The sequence below is a fragment of the Rhinopithecus roxellana genome, chromosome 8, assembly GCF_007565055.1.
Source record: "Rhinopithecus roxellana isolate Shanxi Qingling chromosome 8, ASM756505v1, whole genome shotgun sequence".
NCBI lineage: Eukaryota > Metazoa > Chordata > Mammalia > Primates > Cercopithecidae > Rhinopithecus > Rhinopithecus roxellana.
Genome location: NC_044556.1, coordinates 43,395,952 through 43,409,102, shown reverse-complemented (window position 1 = coordinate 43,409,102; position 13,151 = coordinate 43,395,952). Strand labels below are relative to the sequence as shown.

Here is a 13,151-nt window from a genome sequence, read left to right as displayed (position 1 = left end):
CAGGTTCACGCCATTCTCCTGCCTCAGCCTCCCAAGTAGCTGGGACTACAGGCGCCCGCCTCGTCGCCCGGCTAGTTTTTTGTATTCTTTAGTAGAGACGGGGTTTCACCGTGTTAGCCAGGGTGGTCTCGATCTCCTGACCTCGTGATCCGCCCGTCTCGGCCTCCCAAAGTGCTAGGATTACAGGCTTGAGCCACCGCGCCCGGCCACCATCCTCATTTTCAAATGAGGAAAGAAGTCAAAGAAATGTAGCTTCTGGCTGGGCACGGTGGCTCACACCTACAATCCCAACACTTTGGGAGGCTGAGGTGGACGGCTAATGAGGTCAGGATTCGAGACCAGCCTGACCAACATGGGGAAACCCCGTCTATACTAAAAATACAAAAAAATTAGGCGGGCGTGGTGGCACGCGCCTGTAATCAGGAGGCTGAGGCAGGAGAATCGCTTGAACCTGGGAGGTAGAGGTTGCAGTGAGCCAAAATTGTGCCACTGCACTCCAGCCTGGGCAACAGAACAAGACTCAGTCTCAAACAACAACAACAACAACAACAACAAAGGTAGCTTCTGATAAAGCTGGGATGTTTCCTGATTTTCTACTGTATCACACTGAGAAGAAAATACTGTGTCAATTCGAAGTCAAAGGACTCTGTCTTACTCAACCAATACTTCTGCTTCTTTGTATCACCTTACCTCAGACTGTACTTACCCTGTCATATACATTTATGGTTTTAAATAGTTATCAGTGTCTGAATTACTCACTTTGTGATCTATTTATAGCTAATACTGACTCCTCTGGGCATTTTCCTTTATTGGCAGGCTTTCTCAGAAGTCTACATGTTTAGAAATTCAAGTTTAATAACTTCAGTTAGTCTAGACTATATGTTGTTAATACTCTACAGTATGGTTTAGTATGGGTTTACAGCTTTTTTTTTTTTTTTTTTTTTTTTTTTTTTGAGACGGAGTCTTGCTCTGTCGCCCAGGCTGGAGTGCCTTGGCTGGATCTCAGCTCACTGCAAGCTCCGCCTCCCGGGTTTACGCCATTCTCCTGCCTCAGCCTCCCGAGTAGCTGGGACTACAGGCGCCGCCACCTCGCCCGGCTAGTTTTTGTATTTTTTAGTAGAGACGGGGTTTCACCGTGTTCACCAGGATGGTCTCGAACTCCTGACCTCGTGATCCGCCTGTCTCGGCCTCCCAAAGTGCTGGGATTACAGGCTTGAGCCACCACGCCCAGCCGGTTTACAGCTTTTTATATGGTCTTTCTTAGTTATCTATGTAAGTGTGTCTAGTTTCTCAACTGTAAGCATTCCTAGGTCAAAGACTAAATACAGTAATTCAGTACAATGTTGCAAAACCACAGACATTAAAAATAGAAGTTCCCGGCCAGGCATGGTGGCTCACACCTGTAATTCCAAAACTTTGGGAGGCCGAGGCAGGCAGATTACTTGAGGCCAGGAGTTTGAGACCAGCCTGGCCAACATAGCAAAATCCTATCTCTACTAAAAACAGAAAAAATTAGCTAGGTGTAGTAGAACACATCTGTTAATGCCAGCTACTTTGGAAGCTGAGGCAAAAGAATTGCTTGGGCAGGGCACAGTGGCTCACACCTGTAACCTCAGCACTTTGGGAAGCCAATGCAGGTGGATCACCTGAGGTCAGGAGTTCAACACCAGCCTGACCAACATTGTGAAATCCCATCTCTACTAAAAACAAAAATTAGCCAGGCGTGGTGGCAGGCACCTGTAATCCCAGCTACTCGGGAGGCTGAGGCAGGAGAATCGCTTGAACCCAGGAGGTGGAGGTTGCAGTGAGCTGAGATCATGCCACTGTACTCTCTAGCCTGGGAAACAGAGCAAGATTCCATCTCAAAAAAAAAAAAAAAAAAAAAAAAAGAATTGCTTGAAACCGAGAGGCAGAGGTAGTGAGCCAGCCAAGATCATGCCACTGCACTCCAGCCTGGGTGACAGAGTAAGACTCTGTCTCCAAAAAAAAAAAAAACCAACAAAGAAAAAAACTGGCATGGTGGTGCATGGCAGTGGTCCCAGTTACTCAGGAGGCTGAAATGGGAGGATGGCTTGAGCCTGGGAGTTCAAGGCTGCAGAGAGCTCAGATCACACCATTGCACTCAAGCCTGGATGACAGGGTCAGACCCTGCCTCAAAAAAACAAGAGAAAGTTCTATTTATCAAATTATGCAAGCATCATGCTAGCCACCATTTAAAAGAACTAAACAAAATACAGTCAGTCCTCAGTGTTGTTAACAGGTTCTTAGAGACTGTGATTTAAGTGAAACGACATACTACAAAACCAATCTTTTTTTCTTACCAATGTTATAATAAAATGATGTTATTTGAGGACCCCCTTCACCATAGCTGTTTCAATTAAAGTCATAGTTTCTAAGAAACTTTTTTTTTTTTTTGAGACAGAGTCTCGCTGTGTCGCCCAGGCTGGAGTGCAGTGGCCAGATCTCAGCTCACTGCAAGCTCCGCCTCCCGGCTTTACGCCATTCTCCTGCCTCAGCTTCCCGAATAGCTGGGACTACAGGCGCCTGCCACCTCGCCCGGCTAGTTTTTTGTATTTTTTAGTAGAGACGGGGTTTCACTGTGTTAGCCAGGATGGTCTCGATCTCCTGACCTCGTGATCCGCCCGTCTCGGCCTCCCAAAGTGCTGGGATTACAGGCTTGAGCCACCGCGCCCAGCCTCTAAGAAACTACTGATGACGTTAAGTGAGAACTTACTGTCCTACAAAAAACATACAAGATAGATACAATACAAATAAAAACATCAAGCCTCAATGATACCTGACCTAACGCAGGGAAAAAAAAACAAGCTGAAGACAGATAGATAGATAGACAGACAAGCCGGCCCCAGCCGGCTGGCCGGGTGCAGTGGCTCATGCCTGTAATTCTAGCACTTTAGGAAGCCAAGGTGGGCCGATCACCTGATGTCAGGAGTTCCAGACCAGCCTGGCCAACACGATGAAACCCCATCTCTACTAAAAATACAAAAATTAACCAGGTGTGGTGGCATGTGCCTGTAGTCCTAGCTACATGGGAGGCTGAGGCAGGAGAATTGCCAGAACTCGGGAGGCAGAGGTTGCAGTGAGCTGAGATTGTGCCGCTGCACTCCAGCCTGGGCAACAGAGCGAGACTCCATCTCAAACAAAAACCAAAAACACACACGTACACACACTCCACTTCTAACATGTTGCTCCCAAACAGCCTGTAAAGAAGGGAGGGGAAGCAGTTTGGTAGCAGGAAGGAAAAGTTATTTAATATTGTAGAGTACCCTCTGATACTCTGCCTATGTCAATTAGGCTTGGCAACCACTTGCTCAAGAAATAGCCTTACCTTGGCTGTCAATGACACTTTGTACGACTTCTTCCAAGCCTACCATGTAGATGAACTCGCTATTGGCTGCACTAGGCAAGAAGTGAAGTAAGGGAGCAGGAGGTTTAGGAGGTGGGATCTCCAGGAGTGTCTTTTCCAGCTGTTTGCGAAGAGCCAATTTGGCTGCAGCCTGTGAGTTGGCAGCATCAGTCATGGCGCTGGGGCTAGGAAGTGGCGAGGACACTCTGTTCACGGTCCCTGGCTGGATATGAGAGGCAAGGTTCATATAGATGGCAGAGGATGTTGTACGCTGACATGGAACAGAAGAACTTGACTGCTGAAACAGATTGAGAATGGGGTCAATCATGGTATGTAGGAGAAAGGACCAATTCTTACGTTCTTGGCAGAGGACACTGTCTGATCCTGGTTTGGACTACTTCGCTTCTCCAAAATAGGAGGTGGTCAACTTATTCATTGAAAAAGAACTCTGACACATAGGAAAGGAAAATGATGATGATCATGAGCTAAAATTGCTAAGAAAGAAATAAAGGCCAGGCGTGGTGGCTCACACCTGTAATCTTAACACTCTGGGAGGCTGAGGCGTGCAGATTACTTGAGGTTAGGAGTTTGAGACCAGCCTGGCCAACATAGTAAAACCCCGTCTCTACAAAAAATACAAAAAATTAGCTGGAAATTCCTTGAACCCAGGAGGTGGAGGTTGCAGTGAGCCAAGATCATGCCATTGTACTCCAGCCTAGGCAACAGAGTGAGACTCCATCTCAAAAAAAAAAAAAAAAGAGAGAGAAATAAAGATTTTGCTTTCTGTCACACATTCTTGTGCTTCTTATTCCCTAGATCACTCTCTTCTAGGCAGATTTTTAGCTTACTTCTGCTCTGCTGTATAACCTCTCTTCTCTATTACTATTTTAATATAATTCCTCAAAGCTTCTACTTTTGGGACTGCTCTCAATTAAATTCCTACCCAAATAACCATTTTTGTCCTAGAGTTTATCTATGTATAAAAACTTAAAACCTATGGCCCTTTTGACAAGCAAAGCAAATAAAGGATTTCTCTGTTTCCACATTAGGGCTCAGCTCTCTCTTACCGGTTGGTAATTAATGGCAGGGTTCATGTTGGGTGTTGTGGTGCGTACAAGGCCAGGCTTAGGCGGGCCCCGCTGACCCTGTAGCTGGGCTGGGTTTGGTGCAATAACACGTTGAGACATCAACATGTGTGGAAGGGTGGTATTGGTAGCTGAACGGATGACACTGTGACCCTGGAGGGGAAGAAGAGGAAAAGAACTAATCACAGGTTGCACGCTGTGTATAACACAGCACAAAATGCAAAAAGGAAAACACTGCCTATAATACATACCTGAGTAGAAACATAGGAACACAGCCAGACTTCGTAATTTCATTTAATGGTCTATGAGATAAATCTACCATCACCGTAAACCCTGATTAGTGGCTAGGAAGTCCTTGGCTTTTTTTGGTATAAACTATCTAATCCTGTAGGGTTAGATAGAAAACTATCCCTTCTCTAGAGAAACTGGAAGCATTCCCTAGATAAGAAAAACTACAGTGGAAAGATGAAAGTTACTCATCTTTCTACTGAAGACTAAATCATGCCATAATGGACCAACAGAACAATCAGTAATAGTAACACCTCTATCATGGCCAGGTTCTTCTATAATCTTCACAAAAGCCCAAAAACAGAGACAGGATTAGACAGGGCCCTCCAACACTAAGATCCCACTATGGGTCACATACCTGTAATGTTCTCAAATTTTGAGGTTCAACCCCTTGGGCCCCAGGCCGGGAGGGAAGCTTAGAAAGGCCCTGCTGTCCCACATGGGCAGGAGATGGCTGAACAATAGATGCTGCATTCTGTACAACTGGAGTCTGGGAGAGGGAAGAGAAAATAAGACTGTGGAAAAGGCCAATAATCAGAGGTGGAAATCTGGTATATTTCTAGACTTTAAAAATTCCTTGTCAGTGTGAAGTTCTTGTCAACCAGGAGGAAAAACCAGAAAAAGGGAGTCAAGGTTTTCTTAAGGCCTAAGATTAAAAAAAAAAAAAAAAAAAACCACTACTACGACAGACTGAAAAACTACGGACCTAGGAAGAAGTGAGCCACCCACCTGAACCCACCTGGGGTAACCTACTCTCAAACCAGTTTTTCTCTACTTTCCCTTAGTCCTTTATTTCTAGGGCACATTACCTTCTGGACCACATTCTCTTTCTGTAGCTGACTCTGTCTCAGTTTCTTTAACAGGACCAGTCGGGCTTCTTCCAATCGTAGCTCATCCCTCAGCTGCTTGATAAGCTGCTGTCGTTCCTCAATGCCTTTCCCCTAAGGAAACAACAAGACTGTCAGCTATGGCAGCAGGTACCCAGAATTCCTTCGTGAAAGAGACAATCTTTACTCTTAGCTCTGAAACCTTCATCTTCCACAAGAAGCAAAAGTGGCAATAGGATTATCTTTGTATCACTGGGGTTTGGCACAGTGCCTGGCATTCAGTAGGTACTCAAAGAAATGCTTACAGAATTAAAGGAGAGACCACATATAAATGTTAATCAGTCAGATTCCTGGCAAAAAGAAGAATGACTAAAGAGAAACACTGTTTTTTTTGTTTTGTTTTTTGTTTTTGAGACGGAGTCTCGCTCTGTCACCCAGGCTGGAGTGCAGTGGCCGGATCTCAGCTCACTGCAAGCTCCGCCTCCCGGGTTTACGCCATTCTCCTGCCTCAGCCTCCCGAGTAGCTGGGACTACAGGCGCCCACCACTACGCACGGCTAATTTTTTGTTTTTTTAGTAGAGACGGGATTTTCAGCACAGACGGGGTTGCACCGTATTAGCCAGGATGGTCTCGATCTCCTGACCTCGTGATCTACCCACCTCGGCCTCCCAAAGTGCTGGGATTACAGGCATGAGCCACTGCGCCTGGCCACATTGTCTTCTTTTAAAATAAATATTCCTAAATCTCTTAAAGCCACATTTCCTCTAGATATACACAAAAACTTAGGAATCCCTTCATACTCAGGTACTCAGGTTAGAGTGCAGAAGGTATCCTTCCAGCCAAGGGTTTACTTTATATGACTTAACTATGAACTTTTGTTTTCATTTTTCAAAGATAAATAACATTGAGTATAATGGCCTACACATATGCTTTTCTTTTTTTTCTTTTTTTTTTTTTTTTTTTGTGAGATGGAGTCTCGCTCTGTCGCCCAGGCTGGAGTGCAGTGGCACGATCTCGGCTCACTGCAAGCTCCACCTCCCGGGTTTACGCCATTCTCCTGCCTCAGCCTCCCAAGTAGCTGGGACTACAGGCGCCTGCCACCTCGCCCGGCTAGTTTTTTTTTTTTGTATTTTTTAGTAGAGACGGGGTTTCACCGTGTTAGCCAGGATGGTCTCGATCTCCTGACCTCGTGATCCACCCGTCTCGGCCTCCCAAAGTGCTGGGATTACAGGCTTGACCCACCGCGCCCGGCCCACATATGCTTTTCAAACTATCGTCTCCACTTGATTCTAATAGTTCCTTTTAAAAGTCCTTGAAGTCGAGAGTCACTACAAAGTTTTCATCAATGGGTATTTATATCCAAAGAGTAAACAGTCAAAAAACAGAACTAGGACTCTTGAGGAATTAAATAAAATAGAAGGAGCGTAACATGAAAAAAGAAATTTTTCTTTCTTTTTACCTTAAACATCTCTAGGTTGGCTGCTTTGAGTCTTTCTTCCATTCTGGAACTGGAACGGGGACTGGAAGCCTCATTGTCAGACAAAACAATGATGTCTGGTGAGGGAGTTAGCCTTCCTCGCTCTGGCTCACTAGACAAGAAAAGGAAAAAATAAGCTATTTCCAACAAAAGTTAAGAAAATTTCTTATCTATGCTGAATTAAAAAAAATCCAAGGGGGGCCGAGCACAGTGGTTCACTCCTGTAATCCTATCACTTTGGGAGGCTGAGGCGGGTGGATCACCTGGAGTCAGGAGTTCGAGACCAGCTTGGCCGACATGTTGAAACCCTGTCTCTACTAAAAATACAAAAATTAGCTGGGCGTGGTGGCACGCACCTATAGTCCCAGCTACTCAGGAAGCTGAGGCAGGAGAATCTCTCGAACCCGTGAGATGGAGGTTGCAGTGAGCCGAGATCGCATCACTGCACTCCAGCCTGGGCAACAGAGCAAGACTCCATCTCAAAAAAAAAAAAAAAAAAGAATAGTCTATCCCGTCAGGAGTAGGTACTGAAGAATACACAAAAGAAGGAAGTATTAATAATTTGACGGAATAGTGTCAAGCATAATGTCTACAGCCTTATAGAAAAGGATTAAACCTCCAGAAACAAATATATTGAACTTGCATCTACTTACCAGAGTTTTATCCAGCATCTCACCTCAAAAAGAGTCTAGAAATTACTTTGAAATCTAAATCTCCCACATTGGTTCCTCTTACTCCTAATCCTATTTACTAGATAACTCTCATTTAGGTTATTCTGGGGTTAGCCTTAAAAGCATCATGCTTATTTGTGTAAGATGATAAAAAATGGCACATACTTCTTAAGACCTAATAACAAGAATTCCAGAAACTCTAATTGCCTCAGGTTCCCAAATCAATGACTGTATCTTCTAATTCTCCTCTGACTTCAAAGATACAGTCCCAGATCCTACCTTCCTTGAGATTGTCAGTGTAGTTGGGAGTATTTAGGTCGAGGGCAATTGTTCTTTGGTCCTTCTTTTTTCCCCCTCTTGAGATAGGCTTTCACTCTGTCACCCAGGCTGGAGTCCTGTGGCCCGATCGCAGTTCACTGCAGCCTTGACCTACTGGGCTCAAGTGATCCTCCCACCTCAGCCTCCTGAGTAACTGGGACTATAGGCATGTGCCACCATGCCCGGCTAATTTTTGTACTTTTTGTAGAGATAGGGTCTTACTATGTTGCCCAAGCTGGTCTTAAGCGACCCTCCTGCCTTGGCCTCCCATTTGGCCTTAAATAATCAACTTAAACCCTTAATGATCACAGATCACTAGCTGTCCACTTCTCAGGGTTTCTTGTCCTAGCTGCTGTTGGCACATGGGTTTTTTTTTTTTTTTTTTTTTTTGAGACAGGGTCTCTCATTCTATTGCCCAGGCTGGAGCGTAGTGGTACTTGCTGCATTCTCAAACTCCTGGCTCCAAGAGATCCCCCAGCCTCAGCCTCCTGAGTGCCTGGATAATTTCTGAATTTTTTTGAAAGTGGTGGGGGCCTTGCTATGTTGCCCAGGCTAGTCTTGAACTCCCGGATTCAAGTGATCCTGCTGCCTCAGCCACCCAAAGTGTTGGAATTACAGGTGTGAGCCACCATGCCCAGTCAGGACATGGATACCTTTTGAACAGGGCAACCCTGATCACTGGAATAAGCATTCAATTTCTCAACAGGGTAAATCTGAGTTGCTAAAATCAACCAAACTTAGGTAAGGAAATAGAATAGGGGGACAGAAAGATAAGAATGACTATCTTGTGAACTATTATTAAGTTTGTCTAGATTGCTGGCTATAGACACAGCAAGTTGAGAAGGTAGAAATACAGAAAAAGAAGCCACTAGAGGGAGAAAAGAGCCTTTCATTCTCTAACCCCGAATATGAGGAGTAATGGTTAGGCCTGAATAAAGTGTCTGCATTCTTTTTTTTGAGATGCAGTCTGGCTCTGTAGCCCAGGCGGAGTGCAATGGTGTGATCTCGGCTCACTGGAACCTCCATCTCCTGGGTTCAAGCGATTCTCCTGCCTCAGCCTCCCCAGTAGCTGGGATTACAGGTACCTGGCACCGCGCTTGGCTAATTTTTTTTTGTATTTTTAGTAGAGATGGGGTTTCACTGTTTTGGCCAGGCTGGTCTCAAACTCCTGACCTCGTGATCCGCCTGCCTCTGCCTCCCAAAGTGTTGGGATTACAGGCGTGAGCCACTGTGTCCAGCCTGAATTCATTTTTAAAGTGTGATTTACTTCTCATATCTATATTCCTTTATACTCCCCGTCTATGATTAACATGGGCAATTTTGGGTGGGCAGATCACTTGAGGCCAAAAGTTTGAGACCAGCCTGGCCAACATGGAGAAACCCTGTCTCTACTAAAAATACAAAAATTAGCCGGGCATGGTAGTACATGCCTGTAATCTCAGCTATTCAGGATGCTGAGGCACAACAATCACATGAACCTGGGAGGCAGAAGTTGCAATGAGCCGAGATTGCACCACTATACTCCAGCCTGGGTGACAGAGCAAGACTCTGTCTCAAACAAATTAAAAATAAATAAATAAATAAATAAATAAATCATGGGTAATTTTGGAATCTGGGAGATTTTTCATTCAGAAGCTCTTTCTATTCTGGTCCTAGTTGGATACATATATTACAGGTTATTTCTAAGGTAACGAATTCTTCCTTGCTCAAATGAGTGCCACTTACTGCTTAGGAACTGCCCGTCCAGTGCCAAGACAAACAGAAACATTACTGGATGGAGATTTGGGAATTATATGCCATTTATCAGGAAGTTATATCTGAGAACAACTTTAAATGATTATTTTATTCCCAGATATAAACACACCAGTATTAGGTAGATAGCACAGATAAGGCAAAGCCAAAGTCTGTCTCTTTTTTGAGTCGGAGTCTTGCACTGTCACCCGGGCTGGAGGGCAATGGTGCAATCTCGGCTCACTGCAACCTCCTCTGAGGTTTAAGTGATTCTCCTGCCTCCCGAGTTGCTGGAATTACATGTGTCCACCACCACATCTGGCTAATTTTTTGTATTTATAGTAGAGATGGGGTTTCACTATGTTGGCCAGACTGGTCTCAAACTGCTGACCACGTGATCCGCCCGCCTCAGCCTCCCAAAGACCTGGGATTACAGCATGAACCACCGCGCCCAGCCTCTTTTCTTGTATTTATTTTTGCTTTTATTTTTTGAGACAGGGTCTCACTCTGTCACCCAGGCTGGAGTGCAGTGGTGCAATCGTTCATGGCTCACTGCAGTCTCAATCTCCTAGGCCCAAGAGATCCTCCCACCTCAGTCTCCTGAGTAGCTAATTGTTAAATTTTTTGTAGAGAAGGGGTCTCCCTATGTTACTAAGGCTGGTCTTAAACTTCTAGGCCCAAGTGATTCTCCTGCCTTGGCCTCCCAAAGTGCTGGGATTACAGGCGTGAGCCATTATGCCCTGCCTCATTCCTCAATTTTCAAAAACTAATGAGCTAGGATTCTGGCCTCATTTGTTAAACATTCCAAGACAGAAATTATTTTGCTCTTTTCCTAAACATACATGTAATTTACAATGGGGGTAGTTAAGTATGAACTCCTACCTATTAGAGAGATATTATTTAAAAGCCCCACTTGCTGTGACATCACTTGTGACTTAGTCTGGCATATTCTCAGAAGCTATAAAGCTCTTAATCCTTATCCCAGCAGTAAAAACAACTAAGCTGAGAACTGCCGTGTCTCTCTAGAATTCCAAAACATTAGTAGCGTTGGTTTCATACATACAGGTATCATAACTTGACCAACTGATGGTAAAATAAGATATTTAGGCTATTATGACATGGCTATTATGTTAAGAACTTCTCTTGCCTTCTGCTTTCAAATTCTTTCATCTTTTCTTGGTAGAGATGAGGGACCACTATGTTGCCCAGGCAGATCTCAAATTCTTATACTCAAGCAATCCTCCCACTTTGGCCTCCCAAAGTGCTGGGAATACAGGCATACACCACTGCACCCAGCCCTCTCCTCCTTTTATTACTATCAAAGAAACTATGGTTCTCCTTGCTGGGAATGTATCAGTTTTGCTCACTGTTGGTTTTTGTTTTTGTTATTTTTTCTTTTGAGACAGGGTCTTGGTCTGTCGCCCAGGCTGGGAGTGCAGTGGTGCAATCTCTGCTCACTACAACTCCGCCTCCTGGGTTCAAGCGATTCTCCTGCCTCCCTTCCAAGTAGCCAGGATTACAGGCATCCGCCACCACGCCTGGCTAATTTTTGTAATTTTACTAGAGATGCGGTTTCACCATGTTGGCCAGGCTGGTCTCGAACTCCCGACCTCAGATGATCCTCCTGCCTTGGCCTCCCAAAGTGCTGGGATTACAGGTGTGAGTCACTGTGCCCAGTAGTCTTGTTCATTATTATACAACATCTCAGGGCTAAATGGAAATAACTGTCAGTATATCTGGAGTCCCAAGCTTCCAGAGGATTGTGTTTCAAAAGATCACCCCATGTTGGGTACAGCGGCCCATGCCTAATAGTCCCAGCTACTCAGGAAGCCAAGTGGGAAGGACTGCTTGAGCTCAGGAATTTGAGGAAATAGTGCATGATAGTGCTTGTGAACAGCCAATGCATGTCAGCCTGGGCAACAGAGCAACATCCCATCTCTTTAAATGATTTTTAAAAATCACCCCAAAATAACATTTTTTAAAAAATTGTTGGGTTTGGCTGGGCATGGTGGCTCACGCCTGTAATCCCAGCACTTTGGGAGGCCAAGGTGAGTGAATCACAAGGTGATCAGGAGATAGAGGCCAGGTGAAACCCCATCTCTACTAAAAATACAAAAATTAGCTGGCGTGTAGTCTCAGCTACTTAGGACGCTGAGGCAGGAGAACCCAGGAGACGGAGGTTGCAGTGAGCCGAGATCGTGCCACTGCACTCCAGCCTGGCCAACAGAGCGAGACTCCGTCTTAAAAAAAAAAAAAAGTTGGGTTTTCAGGAAGTCTGACTTTTTAACATATACTGTATCTATCTGCAATATAATACAATTCCAATAGCACTAATGAGATCTTACCAAAATGTTTACAGAAGGAGCAGGACTGAAAACAGGAAAAAAAAAAAACTGTGTTAACAAAGTTTCTATGAAAAATGTTGGGCCCGGCATGGTGGCTCATGCCCCCCAGCACTTTAGGAGGTGAAGGTGGGCAGATCACTTGAGTGCAGGAGTTAGAGATCAGCCTGGGTGACACAGCAAAACCTCGTCTCTACTAAAAATACAAAACAGTTAGCCAAGTACAGGGGCACATGCCTGTAGTCCCAGCTACTTGGGAGGCTGAGGCAGGAAGATTGCTTGAGCCTGGGAGGTGGAGGAGGTTGCAGTGAGTGGAGATCATGCCACACTGCACCCCAGCCAGGGTGACAGAGTGAGACCTTGTCAGAAAAGGGAAAGGGAAGGAAAGGAAAGAAAAATGCATTTAAGAGTTCCAATTTGGGATGTGAAGAATCCACCTAACATTTCTTTAACCCTTTGTCCCCAATGAAATAGGATAAGTTACTTGCTCCAGAAGGGTAAGGGTGATTATAAAAGCGTAGGTTACTCAGGTTCATGATCTCATTCACCTACGTCCTTTTCTTTCAAGCAATCTAAAAATGAACATATTTATATAATATTCTGCTGGCACTACCTATAAATTACAAGTATTTTTCTTCTCTTCAAGGACCTCTAGGGAAACTGCCTGAGGTTTCCTAAGAGTTTTTTTTTGTTGTTCTTTTTGCTTTTTTTAAAAATTGAGATAAGAGTCTCACTCTGTCGCTCAGGTTGGAGTATAGTGGCACGATCTCAGCTCACTGCAACCTCTGCCACCAGGGTTCAACAATTCTCACGCCTCAGCCTCCCAAGTAGCTAGGGACACAGGTGCGTGCCACCACAGCTGGCTAATTTTTTCATATTTTTAGTAGAGACAAGATTTCACCATGTTGGCCAGGCTGGTCTCAAACTCCTGACCTCAGGTGATCCACCCACCTCAGCCTCCCAAAGCGCTGGGATGACAAGTGTGAGCCACCGCTTACTAAGAGTTTTTAAAGTTACTACCAAGAATAATGTTTGCTTGTGGAGTGTG

The 13,151-nt window shown here is 44.8% G+C and overlaps 1 protein-coding gene across 4 annotated transcripts in view; it reads right to left on the bottom strand.

Moving 5' to 3' along the window:
* GATAD2B (GATA zinc finger domain containing 2B) overlaps nt 1–13,151 on the bottom strand; it is a 124,610-nt gene that overhangs the window by 8,801 nt on the left and 102,658 nt on the right. For 3 of the 4 annotated variants that reach the window (XM_030935799.1, XM_030935800.1, XM_030935801.1), the window contains exons 3-7: nt 7,024–7,153; nt 5,547–5,678; nt 5,096–5,227; nt 4,432–4,602; nt 3,347–3,662 (exon numbers count right to left, since the gene is read on the bottom strand). In XM_030935799.1, coding sequence (XP_030791659.1) covers nt 3,347–3,662; nt 4,432–4,602; nt 5,096–5,227; nt 5,547–5,678; nt 7,024–7,153 — 881 coding nt within the window. The remainder of the gene's footprint in view (nt 1–3,346; nt 3,663–4,431; nt 4,603–5,095; nt 5,228–5,546; nt 5,679–7,023; nt 7,154–13,151) is intronic. The other variant, XM_030935802.1, reaches the window with a different exon arrangement.